Source organism: Larimichthys crocea, chromosome XVIII, assembly GCF_000972845.2.
Source record: "Larimichthys crocea isolate SSNF chromosome XVIII, L_crocea_2.0, whole genome shotgun sequence".
NCBI lineage: Eukaryota > Metazoa > Chordata > Actinopteri > Sciaenidae > Larimichthys > Larimichthys crocea.
The window spans coordinates 11,164,955-11,183,926 of record NC_040028.1 but is presented as its reverse complement, the minus strand read 5'-3'; the positions used below and the strand labels follow the sequence as shown (position 1 = coordinate 11,183,926).

At 40.4% G+C, this 18,972-nt stretch overlaps 1 protein-coding gene across 3 annotated transcripts; it reads right to left on the bottom strand.

Annotated features, from left to right (window-relative positions):
* Positions 1 to 427: 427 nt before the first annotated feature.
* Positions 428 to 17,294, bottom strand: trpm2 (transient receptor potential cation channel, subfamily M, member 2). Of its 3 annotated transcripts, none has more exons than XM_027291243.1 (34): positions 16,999 to 17,294; positions 16,256 to 16,359; positions 14,688 to 14,773; positions 14,255 to 14,423; positions 13,962 to 14,142; positions 12,242 to 12,405; positions 11,949 to 12,129; positions 11,783 to 11,844; positions 11,511 to 11,711; positions 11,303 to 11,405; positions 10,136 to 10,248; positions 9,162 to 9,533; positions 8,731 to 8,868; positions 8,504 to 8,633; positions 8,265 to 8,410; positions 8,005 to 8,117; positions 7,056 to 7,154; positions 6,679 to 6,895; positions 6,466 to 6,584; positions 6,242 to 6,374; positions 5,886 to 6,057; positions 4,882 to 5,062; positions 4,603 to 4,784; positions 4,260 to 4,392; positions 3,855 to 3,942; positions 3,536 to 3,620; positions 3,295 to 3,440; positions 3,132 to 3,187; positions 2,941 to 2,970; positions 2,757 to 2,843; positions 2,603 to 2,681; positions 2,415 to 2,516; positions 1,907 to 2,023; positions 428 to 1,795 (listed from the first exon to the last, which is right to left on the bottom strand). In XM_027291243.1, the coding sequence occupies exons 2-34, from the start codon at positions 16,355 to 16,357 to the stop codon at positions 1,679 to 1,681; spliced, it is 4,404 nt and encodes a 1,467-aa protein (XP_027147044.1). In that variant the 5' UTR covers positions 16,358 to 16,359; positions 16,999 to 17,294; the 3' UTR covers positions 428 to 1,678. The 3 variants fall into 3 exon arrangements, with proteins under 3 accessions (XP_027147044.1, XP_027147043.1, XP_027147042.1); XM_027291242.1 differs by lacking the exon at positions 16,999 to 17,294 and adding an exon at positions 16,630 to 16,916 and having other exon boundaries at positions 6,679 to 6,892; XM_027291241.1 differs by lacking the exon at positions 16,999 to 17,294 and adding an exon at positions 16,630 to 16,915.
* Positions 17,295 to 18,972: the final 1,678 nt, after the last annotated feature.

Sequence of the window (18,972 nt, the reverse complement as noted above, 5' to 3'; positions counted from 1 at the left end):
AACATTAAAGTGATCAGAGAGCAGTGACTCTCTGTGGTATCAAGAAAAACGATCAGAGTGGCAGCTCTTGGTTTTTCTCCTCTCTCTGACGCTGTGGTTATAAATAGCTTTTGTGTGTTTTTATTGGCTCCGACGCCGCCGGGGATTTACAGGACAAATACTAACGATGAAGGCAGAACACATGAGACACTTTACTGCTGTGCAGGATTGCCTACAGAGATTAATATTTACAAATGAAATGACTTTTAATTGATTCACGCTGTCTGCAGCAACTTTACAATCAGTTCACCAGGCCACATATTGACTTCACACTAAAGTCTGTATGTTTACTGCTGAAGGGGGAATAATTGATTTATCTGAATGAGGAAGAAAAAAAAACATTAGCGGAATGAAGGAGGGTGTGAGACCGATACTGCGTTGTCTGGCCACCTTTGTTTGAGCCAATGAGCGCACTCAGAGGCTGCTCCGAAACTACCGCAAGGCTGCATGCTTGGCAAGAGGACAAAAACACAGATAACAAAAAAAGGAGCATGCAACAAGTTCCCTGTACTGAGAAAAACCTCATAATAAAAACAGACTTTCATATTAAAACAAAACAGAAAAACAGTGAGAAAAGTTTGTTACTTCTTCCTTTCTTTTTTAAATAATTATTAAGGCCAAGAGTGCTTCATTACAGTCACATATGACATTAAGACATATACACAAATAGAGGAGCAGGTAAAGCATTTTAGTGGTGGAATAATTACTCCGAGGAGGCGTTACAGCACAAAGTAAAAAATACCCTTATTACAAGTACATTTGCAGCTATTAGCAGCAAAAATAAAAGCCCTCATTATGCAGCATGGTACCTTTGACAGGTTTATAATATCATATACTGTAGGCTATATTACTGGGCTGTTTATAATGATGTATCACATTTTAACGTGTGTTAGTCGAGCTACTTGAGAACTATAGAGGTGCTTAGTTTAATCAGTAATAGTGCATCATTCTATATACAGTAAGATGATTTGTATGTTTTTAATGAGAAAATAACTGAACTGTACTGTCGGATAAATGCAGTAAAGTGTGCAGTCACTGAGACAATATGCAGTAGAGGTGGAAGAAGTATTCACATTTCAGTAGCAGTATCACAGTGAAGAAATACTCTGCTACATGTTTCAAAAGTTCACTTAAAAAAAAAAAAAACAGTACAAAAGTATTCGCATCAAACTTAACTTAAAGTACCAAAAAGAAAATGATTCATTATGCAGTATGGTGAAAATAATTAATTAATTAATTTGTTGGTTATAATCTGCAAAGTAACTACTATAGTTATCAAATACATATAGTGGATTAAAAACTACAATAGTATGAAGCAGAACAAAATGCAAATACTGGCAAATCTTACCATATCTGAGTGTGTACTTAGACACCTTGCACCACTGAAGTATTTACCCTTATTGAACGTGTATGAACGCTGACACACGGCACAGTTTATTGGCTAAACATTCAGTTTGTGACATTTGTGCAAAACAGCAGGAAAAAATAATCCACAGCAGCATAACATTATGGCTTCATGGTTTCTTTTTCCACGAGTGCTTTCAGTGATTTCATCTACGTCAGCCGTGACAAAAGGCCACACGTAGAGGCAGAAGAAAACCCGCGGAGAGGCACATTTACAGCTACAGCAGCGTGAACATCAGAACTTCCTGTTGTGCCCTATAGCGACCCGTCGCAGAATATCTCTTTGGTTTGAGTTGAGTCTGGTTTTGCTGCTCACCTCCTGCCACCGAAGATGACCCTGGTTTTTCATCAACTGAGAGCAGAATAATCACCAAACAATGATCAGTACGTAGTATACATACTGTAGCATCCATCAGTGGGCGTTCTACATATTTTAAAAGAATAAAAAACATAATGTTCTCACCTTTTTTTCAATATCTTCCATTATCTGGCTCCCTCTGTCCAGGTGAATGTTTAAGGCGGTGGTTTCCACCCAGGCGTTATCTGTGTTCCTGGCGTCATCCACGTAACCCTGAAACGCCTAAAACACAGTAACACGGCAACTACAGGTCAAGACTTAACAAGCTCCACAGCGTCAGAGTCGAAAAAATCACTGTTATTATTCATTTAATTCTTAAACGGTAATCAAATCAACAGCAGAGATTTTTCCGTCTTCTTGTCCGACTCGTTCAAATCAATAACAGCACGCTAAAGATGAGAAACACCTGTTAGTGTAGTGTATGGTTGACCCACTTTATTTGCTTCCGTGGCTGTATACCTCAACCTGGAGACTTTCCTGGCCAGATTTGGTTTAAGTTTTTTTTTATTGCACCGACTATTGGCTTTTTCAACAAAAATATACATTACAACATGCACAACATACATGTTTGTCCGACTTGCTCGAGACAAACCAAAGTGTTAATCAGACCTACCTTTTCTCCATCTGATAGTTTCTCATTTAGTTTTTTATACAGCGTCCTTCCCATAGTTCTCTCTAGATCCTTTGGCAAGTGGTCAGTAGCTTCGAGGAATCCCTGAAGGTTTCAAAAATCACATCAGAAAAGTACATTCAAAAAGTTTAGATGACGTTTATATGAAGAAAACAAACAGTGGCACTCACCCCAGGTAGACTAAAGGCTCCTTGGCTCTCGCCAGACACCTCCAGGTACTCCAAAACAGGTGGTTTGCCGTCTCGCCAGCTAAAAATCCAGTTTCAAAGTCTTAGATTGTGCCAGTGGTGGTAAAACAACATTTTAAAACATGAGATGACCTACCGTGTAATCACAAGGTCTACGCTCATGTTTGGACCAAGTTGTCTTAGCGCTCCTCGTCCCCTGATGCCTGTCCTCCCTTTTGGGTTTCTTATGACAGATAAGGTACACATCAAGACATCAAGACATGCTTGCAATGTGACTGGAGTGCTATTTGATGCTTTGTGTTTCTTATCTAGTATCATACCTGTATTTATCTAAGTCTTCTGATTCTGATCTGCAAAAAGAAGAAAGAGTCAACGGCTGACTTGTAATCACACTGTAGAACCAGGTTCTCCTTTAGGTCAAATATATTTTTACATTTGGTTCAAAATTCTTTGTTTTTCTTGACAAACACTGACTGCAAATATATCCACATGCCGTAGGAACCAAACATACCCATCCACTTGGTCTTCAGAGGGATAATAAGTTGGCTTGTATGAGCTGAAGCTGGTCTGAAAAAAAAGGAAAAAAGAAAGGACATGAAAACCACCTGGTTTCAAACCCAAACCATTATTTTTTTATGCCGTGATGTTCTGAGGACCAGCAGCTGGCGAAATACCTCCCATGGCACCTTCTCCTCGGGCACAGGGAAACGTGTGAGTTTGCTGCCTGGGTAGTGAAACTGACGGGCCTTCACGTGAAACCCGTCCTCCTTCTCTGATGTACTGGCGTATGTGTCAGGAGATTCATCTGTTGTAGACGACGCTGCGGAGAAATGATGCAAAACAGAGAACTGACACGTGTTTGCAAGATTCTAGCAAAAATAGAGTATGTAAAACAACATTGTAAGGGTTGGTTACTCAGTGATTGCGCTTCTTTTGCTGCAAAACCCTGAGATTTCAGACTGTCCATAATCCACTGCAGGGCTTTGGCTGACTGGGCAACCTGATGAGACGTAATAAAAGTAGGTCAAATAACTTTGATGGCTTATACAGCACTGAAGATGATTGAGATTTTCCATTGGGGACATCTGTAAATTTGACAAACCCACATGGGTGCATCAAGAAATGTGTCATTTCCTTTTCTTTTTTTTTGCAATGTGTCTTGCTACAGCAATGTAATGTGAAATTTTACAGACGCAGGTGCAACATTAGCGATAACCGAAAATCAGGTCACAACCTGCTCCTCTAGTCGAGCCAGTCTTTTCACCACGGGATCAGAGCTCGTCTCCTCTTCCCTCTCCAGACGATCGTTTATGGTGGTAACCCTGAGGAAACAAACAAACACAGTGTGGGACGCTGCGTTTACTTACTACTACACTGTATATATTCAGTCAAAGTCCAATTTGAGCCTCATAAAACCTTAAAAACACAGAAATTTTGTGAAATATTTCCAAGTGAGAAACAAAAACATAAACAAAAACTACTAAACTACAGCCGATTAGCTTACCTTAGTACAAAGATCAATCTTCTTATCTAACTCTTGTACTTCATACAACCGAAATTTAAACACAAAACACCCCTTTAAGGTATGAGGGGTCTTATATTCGGGTATACACAGCTATGCTTCCTGTGGGGTTTTTACTTGTTGGCCGTGTCCATGATGCGTCGCTCCATGCTCTGGCTCTGCTCCTGCTGTGTGGACAGTAGGTATCTGTCCTTCATCAAGGCCTCCCAGGACAACAGCTCCTCTTCCTCATTCACAGGAAGCTTGATCTCTGAAAAAACACATGTTTTTCAGTACTTCACCTAATACTGTACATACAGTATGCATACAGACCACAACAACTTCCATTACAGACAAATTAGATTGAGTTGAACCAAAAAGAATTTCACCACATTAAAATCTGCCGTCTTTAAGCACAAGACCAGAATCAGTCAAAGCTTAAAGGTAGAGATGAAATCATAATACATAATTCAAGACTTACTAAACTTTTTGGATGCGACAGAGGGCCTGCACAGCACCATTTTCTTGACAAAGAGGTAGAAATGGCTGAGGATGATGAAAGGAGGAGGGGCGGTTGGTCGGCTGTGGTACTCTTTAATCAGCTCATATCTTTGAAACTTCCATATTCTGTCCGTGTTGTCCTGAACCTCCTGAAACGTAAAGCTGTGCAAAGACAGAGAGAGAGAGCGAGAGAGAGACAGGGCTCACACAACTAAAACTGTGACCGGATTAAGATGCAATGATGTGGAGGAGGACTCACTTGAAGATAGCTATGAGCAGGTTGAGCAGCAGTATGTTGGCAAAGAGCAGGTAAATACAAAGCATGATGATGGTGAGCCACTGAGGGAAGGCCGGCGTTTGGCTTTCATTCAGCACAGGACACTTTGGCTTTAGAGGATCGGTGCCGTTCACGCTGCAGGAATCAATGTTAAAATCCGTATCTGAAGAACGCAAAGAAGATGTTCATGGGGATTTGCAGGAACTTTGAAGTTAAATTGAATACGTTTCAAGACCTTTTAAGACCCTTTCCATACAATTTAAGACCTCGTTGCTGCTTAAGAGTTTTAAGCAGTTCCATCTGCAACACACTTTACTATACATTTATTATAAAATAGCAGAATTGGGTCTTAGTTTGTGATAACTGAGAATCTGCAGTGAGAAGAATGCCAACTTCAGATTATGCACACAGCTTTTAAGAGATAACTGCTGGTGAAATGATGAGGTGGATGTGAATAATGGTAGTTAAACATTGATTAAGTTGTTATTATTTTTTCAGCCTACGCAGCATTCTGTAAAATGTTACGGCTCCCTGTTAATGACCGTTTAATTTCATCCTTGCATCTGTCAGTAAAGTCTGTTGCAATATTCAATTCCACTTTTCTCTGTCACTGACAGGTCTAATGAAACACATATGTCGATATACAAACAAATGTTTCTACATCAATTTAAGGATAATTGTTTGTTTCCACAATGAGTGAGATTTATAAAACACAGACAGCCATGTGTACTTTTTTAAAATCAAATGAAAAGAATATCCAAACAAAGTTTGTCCCCATTAGCACCTGGGCATTACAGCATACAATCTGTTTGGACAAACATATATAAAGAAAACAAGCTACTAAATTTAATACCTTGGAAAATTGCCTTAATTTTTGCTCAACTTTTAACACTTTCATGATGGCATCAATCACTGCTAGTGATAATATGTATACATCATCATATATCATTATAAAGAAAGCAATATCATTTTCAATCTTCACTCACAATCAATATTTGTAGGAAAATTCCCAAATATGACGAGGTATGGCTCGTAAACTGCCCCACGGACGATCCAGTCCAGTCGATTGTCGTTGTGGATGAGGATGCCTTGTTTGGCCACACCGTACGCCACCACCCAGATACTCAGCAGGAACATGAAGAAGAACAAGTCCATCATCTAGAGGACAGAAATAAGGATGTATCTTAACACAGCAACCAGTGACGTTTAATGTATGTGCATAACTTTCTGTCATATATTATATTAGATTAAAGGTGTTTTGGAGCATAGCATTATGTGCTCTGCAGTCGCTACCACTTTACATCAGGTCGGCATTCACTATATTTGAATGTAGCCCTCTCACCATCCTCTTGACTATGATAATTTTGGGTCCCAGGGTCCTACTGATAGTGAAGATGGCCATGAGGCGGAGGCAGAAGACCACGAAATCGATGCAGAGGAGGATTTTACCGGCATAAAACAGCACAGTCGTCAGCCTGAAAATGGAAAAACTGATTTATAGATAACCCAGCGTTTGGAGGACATCTCCATGTCCTGAAGCGACTGTCTGCGAGGAAAGAAACTTACCTAAACACAAGGCCAACAATAAAGATGCCGATAGACAGAACGTCTAAAATATTCCACAGGTCGTTGATGTACATCTGGGCTTTTTTTTTAAACCCAAAGCCATCGGGGTCATGAAACAGCTGAGATAGAAAAGACAATTTAAAAATGTACAGAGGCTCCTATTTCCTTTTCGATATTTTGTACAATGTGTGCATGCCAGCTGCACGCTCTCACCTGTCTGATCTCCTCACACACCAGAGAGGCCAACCAGATGTAAAGCAGCACCTCGGAACCAGAGGGCACGTCCTGGAAGTCGATCATAAGCACCACCGCAAACAGGAAGAGGAAGGCGAAGTAAGACACGATGTTCCAGTAGAACTTGACTTGTGGAGAGCTGTACAGGTAAAACAGTTTGGACCAGCCATTCAAAGGCTTCAGGTGGCTCGAGCTGCTGGGTTGGACAGAAAGGTCGCTGGGGTCAGAGAAAACTTGAGTTGAAGTGACCTCTGTAGTGAAATCACCACTTTAAGAATAACAAAAAAGTAAGGCGTCTATAAACTCTTACACAATCTCGCCAGGCATTGTCAGTGTATTAACATTCAGCTACTTACTGGCCAACAGAATTTGTATAAATTGTGCTTCCTGTCACTTTCTCCATCGTCTTGATCTCCTCGTGCTTCTCAGTTTCTCTCTGGATGACTTCATCACGTCTAGGAAGAATTATATTTCTTTGAGCAACTTTTGAACATTGCTATTCATATAGTACAAGAAGAAGAAGGTTAACAAAGAAACAGTAGAACTTGCTGCCACTAGGTGGTGTCTGCAAACAAATGTGTGCATTACATAAGGACACAAAGTGTCCATAATGACTGTGACTTGGTTTCACCTCTGTATGCACACTGTTACAGTAATGCCTCACATTTTATTCAGCAGACGTTACTCTTTTAGGACCCTGATAAGATTTTTCTTGAGATTAATGGAAGCATAAAAAGCATTTCACTTTGTCCAAATATTATACAACCACTGTAAATTTTATTCAGGATCTGTGCCAACACTATTATCTTTGTTAATATGGGAACATCATGAAGCTTTTAGATAGGCTTTACTTGTATAACCATACAAACAAGTCACAACATGCAGATTTTGTTGGACTCGTGCAACAGATGTGCTGAGTCATTGAGCTGTGAGGGAGCAATTTCTTTCCCTGTCAGTCAGCATCAATCTTCTAATTGCTGCCTCACTTTGCTGGTTCAATCAAGCAAGTGACGTTTGCCTCAAGATTGGCATAAACTGTACTGACTTGCTGATGTGGTTCCTTTTTTGCTTGCTGCACCATATGACAAATTGGTATTCAGTTTAATATGATAAGGCTCTTATGCTGGTACTAGTAATTTATTTATTTTTCCTTATTTCATTCATCCCTCTATCCGATGCCCGCTGTCAGTTTTGCTATACCAATCTCAGCATAGTATCTTGCATAAGAGATTACTAAACATGTAATATCTTATCTTGTTGTGAGGACACTTTTTTCTTTTTTTTTTTACAGATAATAAAACACACCTGAAAACCAGAAAGCCAGTGTAGATAAGTGGGAAGAAAACCATGCAGGCCAGTACTCTCCACACAGAGTTGTACACGGAAAGCTCACCACACCAGATCTGCGTCAGAAGAGCCTTGAAGAAAGACAAGTTATCAGACTAGGTCATACATAGTTTAGTGTGAATTTGTAGTGCATGTCCTACATTACAGTGAGAGTACCTTAAGTTTGAAAGCTTTTTAAAAGGGAAGCATCGGAAGATAAATCTGAAAGTTTGCTCTACCTGAACACCTGTCAGAGCGATAAAGGTTTTATCGTCAGCCTCCAGTGCCAGCCTCAAGCACGTCGTACTTCCCCAAACCGGTGACACACGAACCAACAACTTCTTAGTGCGCTCTTCATCACTGTTGTGGCACTCACTGAACACACCTGGGAAACAAACGGACAACAAAATCAGACGCTAACCTTGTAAAATCTTGGTATTTTATATCAGTAAAGCTCATTCTGTCTGTGGTGTCATACCAATGGCGTGTTTCTCATAGTGATCGGCAAGTTTTAACATTTCCTCTGCCTCATCTGCATCACTGCCTTCCTGTGCCATTTTCTTCAGGATCTTAGTGGCAGCCAGGGCAGCAGACATGCAGTCTTTACACTGTGCACATACAGATACAGAAAGATTAAAAGGCCATACGCACACACACAGACAAGTATTTTTGAAACTTTGTCTGTATAAAGTGTTTTTGAATCACCTGCTCCCAGGCGATTTCAGCCATCTCCTTATTGTTTTGGACGATAGCCCAAAGGAAAAGGTCTCTGCATACGTCCCTCTTTGGTTCATCAGTGTCCGTCGTGAGTGGAGCCTGGGAATTTACCTGACTCATAGACAACTAGAGGAAAAGTGAAAGATTTCCAAAATACAGATATCATAAGTCACAAATCCTCTCAAGGCATCCCCATCTCCCAATTTGTGTTTTTAACCAAACGTGTGTTGGTTTTTAAATGACACATCACTATCATAGTAGTGTTCCTAGAATAAATACTAAGTATGTGACCTCAACATCTTAAAGGGCATGACGCTTAATTGATTAGTGTGTATGTATGGTATGAAGCATTGTACATGGTGCATTTTTTCCTGCAGACTGGTTGCCATTCATTGTAGATAACAGAGAAACAGACTTACTGATGCAGATATGTCCTCCATGGATATGTTGGAGTCTCTCTGCTTGGGAGGGTAGAGGGGCTGGGTGAAACTGCCCAGCAGGTGGCGCACCACATAAGACACATGAGTCAGGGAAAAACCTTCGCCCGCATGAGCTTGAGCCCTGATGCTGAAGGCTAGCCTCCTCCTGCGGTCAAAGCTGTTGCTTTTGTTGACCTGCCTGGCCAGCTTGTGGAGAAAGAAGCAGTTTGGCAGCTGTTTGTAGAGGTCGCACAGAGTGTCTTCATTCTGCAGGAAGTCCCTCAGACTCACACCGTTCTCCAGCAGCAGACTCACAAACTCAGGCTTGTTGCCAACCAGAGCTGAGAACATGGCCTTGTGGAGATCAGTCGCCTGGATGGGAACAAACCAGTCGCATCTGAGTTGTTTGGAGAAATTTGACGGCTTTTCTTTCGGTCAAGTGATGCAGGTGCTCTTTCATTAGGACATATCTCTAGACAGCCCTTTGTGTTTGCCTGACATTAATGCTTTCCGATTGCTACCCCCTCGCTACGCCCTCTCCGTCCTAGTGTGAAGGAGAAACTATGGTGATCATGAAGCGCACAAAAAAACCCAACACTAGATCTGACACATTGGACCTTTAAGTCCTTATTTTGATATATCTGTGTATGTACATTGAGAGCTAAGAGTCTAATATCTTGTATGTGGCCAATAAAAGTGATTCTGATTCTGAAAAGTTAGATCTTAAAATGTTAAGATACTCTTTTATGACACAATTGTCCTCTGCACCTTGTACTATAAACTTTTATGGTGCAAGTTTTTGTGTTTTATTGCCATTGGTTTACCACTTAAACTTTTTGCTATTGCTTCTGCAACGAAAAGACCATTATCATCAGTATGATCACTCTCCATGTCTTCTCAGTCAGTCCATTACACTTACACAATCTTGACAGTTGTATTTGTGTTACAGTATGTTGTTCAATAGGCGAACCCACCTTCCACTGGCTCTCCTCGGTGAAGATCTCGGTCTCGGCTATGTCTGCTCGGTTCCAGGCTATAGCCAGCTGCAGCTGCCGCTCAATTCCCAGTGACTCGCTGGTCCTCGAAGCTGAGTGAAGAATTTAGTTACATAATTTATGAGCCACTTTTAACCAATTCTGTTTACATTTAAGCCAAAAGACTGACTGCTAAAGAGATGAAACATTACAAGTCACGCTACATAACAGATGACACAAAGAAGTATTTAATTGTCAAAAAATCGAGGTGACAAATTGTTTCTTTTTTTTTTCTAACAAACAGTTCAAAATGTAGAGATATTCAGTTTACAGTGACTAAAGCAATAAACACTCACATTTAAAAAGTTGTAACTACTGAATGTTTATAGCTTCTGTTTGATAATTAACTTCACTGATCATAACATTTACAGTTTTGTTCCATGGCATACATGCTAGAGTCAGATGACAGAGATTTTGATAATGATGTATGACATCATAAAATATTCACAGCTTCTTCTGTAAAGGATGCATCCATCCGTCCATTTTCCGTAATCACTTATCCTCATCAGGGTCACGGTGGGCCTGAAACCTATCCCAGCTGACTTTGGGGCGAGAAGTGGGGTACACCCTGGACAAGTTCCCACAGGGCAGATAGAGACAAACAAGCATTGACACCTACGGCCAATTTAGAGTCACCAATTAACCTTTTAAGTGCCCCGCCCCTTATAAATCTAATAATCTAATATGTATAAATCTTTTTTTGGCCACCAATGGAAAAAAAAGACAGTTGATGTCCTCGCTGAGTGAAGAGGACGACTGCCCGGATGTGCATCTTTATTACGCCATTAGTGGACCTTAATGATGGAAACTACGGGCTAAGCTGTTTATCTATGGGTTTCATCTGTCTTTCTTAAAACCAGGATAAAGATGCAAGAAGCTTCGGAGCTAAGTGTGGATATCAATGTCTCTCTGTAAAGAAAAACAATGTGCAAGAATATCTGCATTGGTTATCGACCTTAGCACATTTGATACCATAGTCCAGTCACTTCTGAGAAGCAACATTATACTGGCGAAGAACTGAAGAGAGTTTGGCGTTAAGCTTCTCCGTCTTTATATGTAATTCTGTTTTTTTTGGTTGCAGTCCGAACATCTGTATGAAATCCCTACCTTTGAGTAGTGCTTGAAGAATAGCCACATCCACATCCCCTTGATTGTCCGGGCCTACTCTGAATATTGTCAGCAAGTGAGACATCCTGATGATGTCCTGAATCTGGCACACAAAGGAGACAGAAATAAACGAGTTACAACAGAGCAAACATGAACAAAAAACAAAAAAGATTCTGTAGATGTCGGGGTCTCCGGTATCTTCACATACCGTCTTGGTCCATTTTATGATCGTGTCATCTTGGAAAGTTTCATACTCCTGGCCAAAGAACTTTTTCATTAACTGGTGGATGAGCTTGATAGTGACCTGGCTCACTGGCAGTCCTGCCACCTGGGCAATCACATCTGCTATTCTCCCAGAGCCCTCCAAGACCACACATGGCGTACCATTCAGGATGGCGTTGTAGATGGTCTGAGAGGAGACAGGAGACAGTCAGACAAGACAGAGGCAGAAAGAGACAACAAGGAAAACTGATGGCTCACATTTAGAGTGCCTGGTCCTCCATCCAAAACCACACACACCACAGGGATAGTCAGACCACTGCCTGAAGGTTAGATAAGAAAAAAAAATCAATATTAAAAGCAGGATTTGAGATATTATCTGCAACGGCATGCTGCTTTTATCGATACTGCGTCAGCTATTTGTAACCTTTGTTTCCAAGATGCTTTCTGGAGACACATTTCTCCAGACGGGTCCGCAATTCAATCTCCACACCATAGCGTCCCTGTGTCCCATTGTCCACTAGCAGGAAGTGGGTGTGGTTGTTATCTAGGCAGGAGAATTGGCCTTGGTCCTTAGTGTCCATCGAATAATGGGCGGGGAAACAGCCCTGCAGGCAAAAAGGACAAGGAGAAGGAGAGAAAGGAATATAGATTGTGAGATTACCGGAAATCTTAACACAAGAAAGGGACAAGCCATGTGTGTAAATGTGTTCACTGTACCTCTGAATACACCAGAGCATCCCTGTTGTGAATTACTCCCCATGTTGCTACTCCGATAGCCACGATCTGGCCCTGCATGGAGCTGCTCAGGGCATAGTCTCTCACAGCCTGCCCCACATGCTTCATCACACCAGCATTTGTACCACCCGTGATGATCCATGCACCTATATACACAACAGCATATGTCCCAGATCAATACTACATACTGTACATATACTATATGTCTAGAGTCTGCCTGACAAAGACAATGTTGTATATTCAGTGGTGATGCAGTTGAAGATGTTTGAAGAGAAACTCCGCCGACACTGTCTTAGTTGTATAACAAATTTATTACAATAAGTTCAGTATCGTAACAAGTAAAACGTTACTTGGAGAGCCCCTGGACGAATGATGAGACTCTCCTGATCTATGCGGGACAAGCCCTTACATACGTAGGTTATACCCCCAAACCATACAACTAAAATAACTTGCCCCAACACATGCAGTAAAATAACTCGAGTCCTTTCCTGGGATATCCCACCTACGGGCTTTAACCTTTGACCTGACCTTATCTATGCAGTTTTAAAAAAAACATATTCTAGATCATATCTATACATCTGACATCTTTGGCACCTCTAGCCAAATAACCTTTGAGTCAGGAATGGATCAAGATAACAGCCAGTGACAAAACAAGTATCTTCATGTAATAGTATTAGCATTAGTATGTGAGTATGACTATGCATCTATGTGCAGACACCTCAACAACCACCCATTAAATCTCATCTTGTCTTTCTTACACGTTTTGTTATCTTGTTGTTTCCACCTGCTTCTAGTCTTTATGGCAAGCTAAGCTAATGGGCTGCTGGCTGTATTTATTTATACAAATGTAACAGTTCTCTGTTGTGTGCATGGGAGCATTGCCGTGTTAAAACAACATTGTGTAACGTTCCTACTATTAAATAACAGCGTTTAAATCATTTTGATGCTGCATTGACGTGAAATCAGGTTAATGGAAGTGGAGGTGGGCAAACGGATAATGTAACCAGCCTCTATGGACACAATGACCGAGGCAAAAAGACCGAAGGGGACGTTGATGGGAGAAACTGACAAGAGAGAAAGAGTGACCGACTTCTGTGAAATTTTTACAATAAAAGAAACTGTATGTCTCAGCATTGCGATTTCCCTTAATTGGAACTAAGATGTCAAGCCCAAACCATGAGAAATAGCCAAAGGAACACACAAATATATGTTGCAGTGTGTGTACTGCTGTAGAAAATACGTATTTAGATCGTTTTGATTGAGCGTTTTTGCAGTTAGTATAAAAGCAAATAAAATATATCATTGTCATTCATGAAAGCTACTCACAATTAAATTCAAACTCAGGGATTGCAAACTTCTTTTTCCAAAGATTTAACACTTAACTTTTTTGTTTGTAAAAATCTTTCCGGTTGCTCCGTAATTACCAACGACATATTGTTTTGATATTTTTCTAAGTAGTAGTTTAAAGTGGCACAGAGTCAGTACAATTGTTAGACAGTAAATGAGGACACACTCCAGAAGAGTGTATTTAATCAGCAAATAACCTTTGACTCCATGAATCTGAATGGAGGTGGAGCAAGCAGACACTCCATAACTACACCTACACACATAAAACAGCTTTCACAGACTCTCTGACTAATCATCAGTAAACCTTGACCTTGATCTCACACACACACACAAACACACACACTGGCAGGCTGACCTGTCGTCTGGGCCACTTTCATGAGACCTCTGTTGAACGTGTTTTTGAGACGAGCCTTCAGACTGAAGTTCTTGGCTCCTCCTGTCACCGAGATCAGCAGATTGGGAGGGGAAAGTTTCCACTGTTCCGTCAATAACTTGTACAGGATTTCAGGGCTGGTGTCTGTTGACACTCGGCAGTACTGAGATTGGATATACAAACAAACATAGACATAAAGTCTAGGATAAAGACAGGCAGGCAGGCACACATTTACATGCCTTTAAGTAATATTATTAGAGAAAGGATGGTTTTACCTTGCCGGTCTTTAGTCCCAGACCACCAAAGCTGATGTCTCCAAAAGCATCAGTGGGAACTTCGTGGATGTGTCTGTGTTTGTCCCATGTCTCACCTGCAAAGTCCTCTGACTTGATGGCTTCAGGCACATGCTCGTTCTTTGGGTAGCCACACTTACAAGTATCAACACTAGTGGAGAAACAAAAACTAATACTTGTTTGACAAAATGACACAGAAACATCAAGATAAAACAAGTCATAATTTCTCAGTAGGCAACTTGAGGAAACTACTGGAAACAACTACGTGCCCTCACTGCATTTGAAGGCGAAGCCTTCTCACATCAGCACAACAGAGGGCGGATGATACAGTATTAACATGCAGCAGCAAGGTCTGAACAAGGTCAGTTCATACTTTCATCACCAAACTAACACAGTGCAGAGCACTTTATCCTACCTGTCATTTTCTTTGTCATCTTTTTCAAAGAAGCAGCACTCCTTCTTCTGGATGTTCTCTGTCATCCATGAGGCAAAGGTGCTGCGCTGGAAAGAAGGGGAGGTAGAAAACTTCTTATTGCGTCTGAATGCATTGATTGCCAGGGTGTGAAACAGCCGAGCCGGCACCCTAGTCTCCGCCATCCTGGAGGCAACATGAGATCTGCCTCAGCCTGAGGGCTGACAGCACGGCAGGAGAGAGCAGCCTCTGCAGTTGCTGTTGTGGGAGGGCTCACAATCAGCACTGCATCAGTGATGTAAGAGCTGAGCTACTGCAGACGGCTGAGCAGACTGCCGAAGCACTAAACAGTCCACTTACCGGACAGAGAAGGACTGAGCATGCAGAAGTGCATTACTAAGAAGGGATTAGTTCGATTCTGAATTAATTCCAAAAGGGAGAATCCACAATGCACCATTAACAAAAGGACGTGTGGAGTACTTTGGAAATGAATTTGTTGTACTTGTAAGAAAGGATATAGTTCAGTTTCAGTGGAAAGTAACTAAGTACATTTACTTAAAATGCTGTACTTAAGCAGCATTTTGAAATATTGCCATTTAAGGTTACTTTTGATCATTTGATACTTGGTTTGTAAATTTTTTCCAACACATGAGAACAAGTCTGATGTGGAGAATCTTGTGCTGTGTGCTACATGTGAGTATGTTTGTAAAAACCGCTTCATTCAGTCCATTCACAGTGTATCTCCTTGTCGTCTGGCACCGTGAGTTACTATGGTTACGGCAACTCTCTGAAACTTTCTCATGATTCTCAATAAGAGGTTTTTGGTTACTATGGCGATACAAAATCATGAATGAAGCCTGATTGTTCCTCAATGCTGAAATCTTGTATTATATATGAGATTTATGTGACAAATCTTATATGTATGTTAAAATTGTCCTGTGTGCAAATCACCATCATGCTTTGGTATACAGTATTTTATTTTTTATCCTTGCTCTTATTGATCAAACAGGATCATTAGTTAACGGCTTAATTTAGCAACTAAATTATAAGTTAGAAGGAAGTGCCAGATTTTAAATAAATTGATGTTCATTTCTACATTCATACACACTGTTGTGTGTGTGTGTGTGTGTGGGCACGCATTCAGTTATTAGTAGTCTGCGTGATGGTCGACCTTGAAAAAATATAAAAAATCAGTAACATTTTACATGAAGACTTTAACTTGTACTGACGTATTTTTATAGTGTGTTATTACTTACTAATATTTACTACATTTCAAAGGGAAATACTGCATTTAAGGAATTTCATAGTACCTGTATTTTATATTTCTACTACATTTTAAAAGCAAATCATATATCGTTCATTTAAATTAATTGCTACAGTTACTTTTCAGATTAAGATTTTGTATAATTTAGTATCAAACAGTATAAGATGTACAGTATATATATATATAAGCGCCACATTTGACTACTTACAATGTACAACTGAAAATATCAGAAACTTGATGCGCGTACCACAGAATACTGACATTTCCCAACATTCAGCACACATCACGTAGCAGGCAAACAACTCACCTTTTTAATACAAGAAACCACCTGTTTGATTTGAATTGTGTTCTTCTGCAGCTGCTCAAACAGTTGCTGTGGTTGAATCTTATTGTCAAAATTAGGCAGCATTTCTGAGAAAACAAAAAGAAAAGGTCTTACATCACTTGAAAATCCACTGCATGGAAGAAGAGGAAGTAACCTAAGTAAGTTGTAAGAAGTAAATTTATGAGGGGAAGTACTGGGAATTAACATCTGTTTCTATCTATTATAACTGACATGTGATCTGATCTGTTGCATTATCAATATTTCCTCTATCGAGGAGCCTGGAGTAGCAGGAAATCCTCAACTCCAGCAAATTTATTTTACATATATAACACCATATATTTAAAGTGTACACTAACCTGTTGATCCAGTCATGGTCATGATTGAGTCAAATCCTCAACTAGACAGAGAGGCTGTAATTTTCCTCTTTTGTTACACTGTTAAATGGTCCCACCCCCTCAAAAAAAATATTAACCCCTACTGCTTGAAACTCCAAACAGTAGCTCGTGCTTCCGCTAGAAAAAAAAATCTGCTGCCTGGCCAGATTTATATATTTAAAATTTAAATTTTATATTTGAGCTCACCAGTTTAATTCACTAGTCTAAGACCCAATTATACACGTACCTTTACACAATTCAGTCAGTGTTTTCAGACCCCGCATAGAAGAGAAGAAAGCTCACTCATTTAGCAACAATTAAGACAGAAAAATTATCATTATCATCACCCACCTCACTGCTTTCCGATCCCCCTTTCACTTGGATGAATGACGGCCACAACATGAAGCAAATTCTGGTGTCTAGCTTGACAAACCACACACTTTCAGTTGTCTGTGGAAGTGCGTGACTGTTTCTTGTCCTTCACCAGGCGTTACAGCACTTGTTGCCAAGTGACACCTCCTGAGTATTCAACTAGGGATCTTGTTACTGGATTGAGCTCTGATTATCTCTCCATGGCAATACATACTTATGTTCAGAGTTCATTCATTCACATAGAACAGAAAATGTGTCGTGTTTATTGAGTTCAAGGTATAAAAGCTCAGTAAATAACTCAATTTTTGTGACTGATACAGACTCAGAGCCATGCATCTTAAAATCTACAGTGACAAAAAGTAAAAAATGGGCGCACAGATCAAAAAAGTCTTTTCAAATAGGTGTCAGACAGAAGGGAATGGCAGGACAGTTGTTGCTGGAGATGAAACTCCAGTTTTCATAAAATTGGTTATTCTGAAGGTGCAACTTCAGTGAAATCTGGAGCAATATTTCTCCCAAATGCACAAACAAATAAATCTGTGCTTATGATGCTGGATTTTTATTCTTGCATCATAATGACATGTGTCATTTGTCAGAATGACACAAATATTAATTTTCACAAAATCTGCTGCCTCAGTTTTTATGATGTTAATTTGTATATACTCCAGAATGTTATGAAGAGCGATCAGATGAATTACAATTCATTTCAAAGTCCCTCTTTGCCATTAAAATGAACTTAATCCCAAAAGAGACATTTCCACTGCATTTCAGCCCTGCCACAAAAGGACCAGCTGACATCATGTCAGCGATTCTTTCGTTAACACAGTTGAGGGTGTTGATAAGGGCCAGAGATCACTCTGTCATGCTGATTAAGTGAGAATAACAAACTGGAAGCATTTAATAGGAGGGTGGTGCTTTAAATCATTGTTCTTCTGCTGTTAACCATGGTTATCTGCAAAGAAACATGTGCAGCCAGCATTGCTTTGTATTGCTGTGAGGTGTCTGCACATAGATGCATAGTCACATACTAATGTTGATACTATTATATACATATGGGTTATATGAAGATACTTGCTTAGTCATGGGTTGTTATCTTGTCAAATGCCAGGTCAGGGGATATTAGGAAGGGGTATAAGGAGATAATGACTTCTTTTAAATGGATGAATACGGGGCACGTCAAAGGTTGAGCCTTCAGGTGGTCTTTCCTGGGAAAGGAATTTCTTTAGACATCTGTTCCTTTGACTTAAGTTACTTAATTGTATGATTAGGCGCAAGGTATTTTAATTGTATGGTTTGGGGGTATAACCTACGTATGTACATGTAAGGGCTTGTCTCGCATAGGTCATGGAAGTCTCATCATTCGGCCAAGAGCTCTCCAAGTTACTCCAAGTTACTTGTTTCGATGCTGAACTTGTTGTAATAAACTTGTTATACAACTAAGACAGTGTCGGCGGAGTTTCTCTTCAAACATCTTCAACTGCATCACCACTGAATATACGACAGCTGCTAGTAAGATTGCACCTAAATCAACCATTTATTGGATCATCAAGACATTTAAGGAGAGAGGTTCAGTTGTTTGAGAGAAGGGTTCAGGGTGCCGACTGATAAGGCATCAGGGACAGACTGATAATTTGCAAAAAAGTACAGAGACTGGACTGCTGAGGACTGGCGTGAAGTCATTTTCCGTAATGAATCCCCTTTCCAATTGTTTGGGGCATCCAGAAAAAAGCTTGTCCGGAGAAGAAAAGATGAGCGTTACCATCAGTCCTGTGTCATGCAAACAGTAAAATGAAGTGGCTCGGGGAACAAAACATCGAAACCTCCATGGGTCCATGGCCAGGAAACTCTCCAGACCTTAATCCCATTGAGAACTTGTGGTCAATCCTCAAAGGGTGGGTGGACAAACAAAAACCCATAAATTCTGACAAAGTCCAAGCATTGCTTATGCACGAA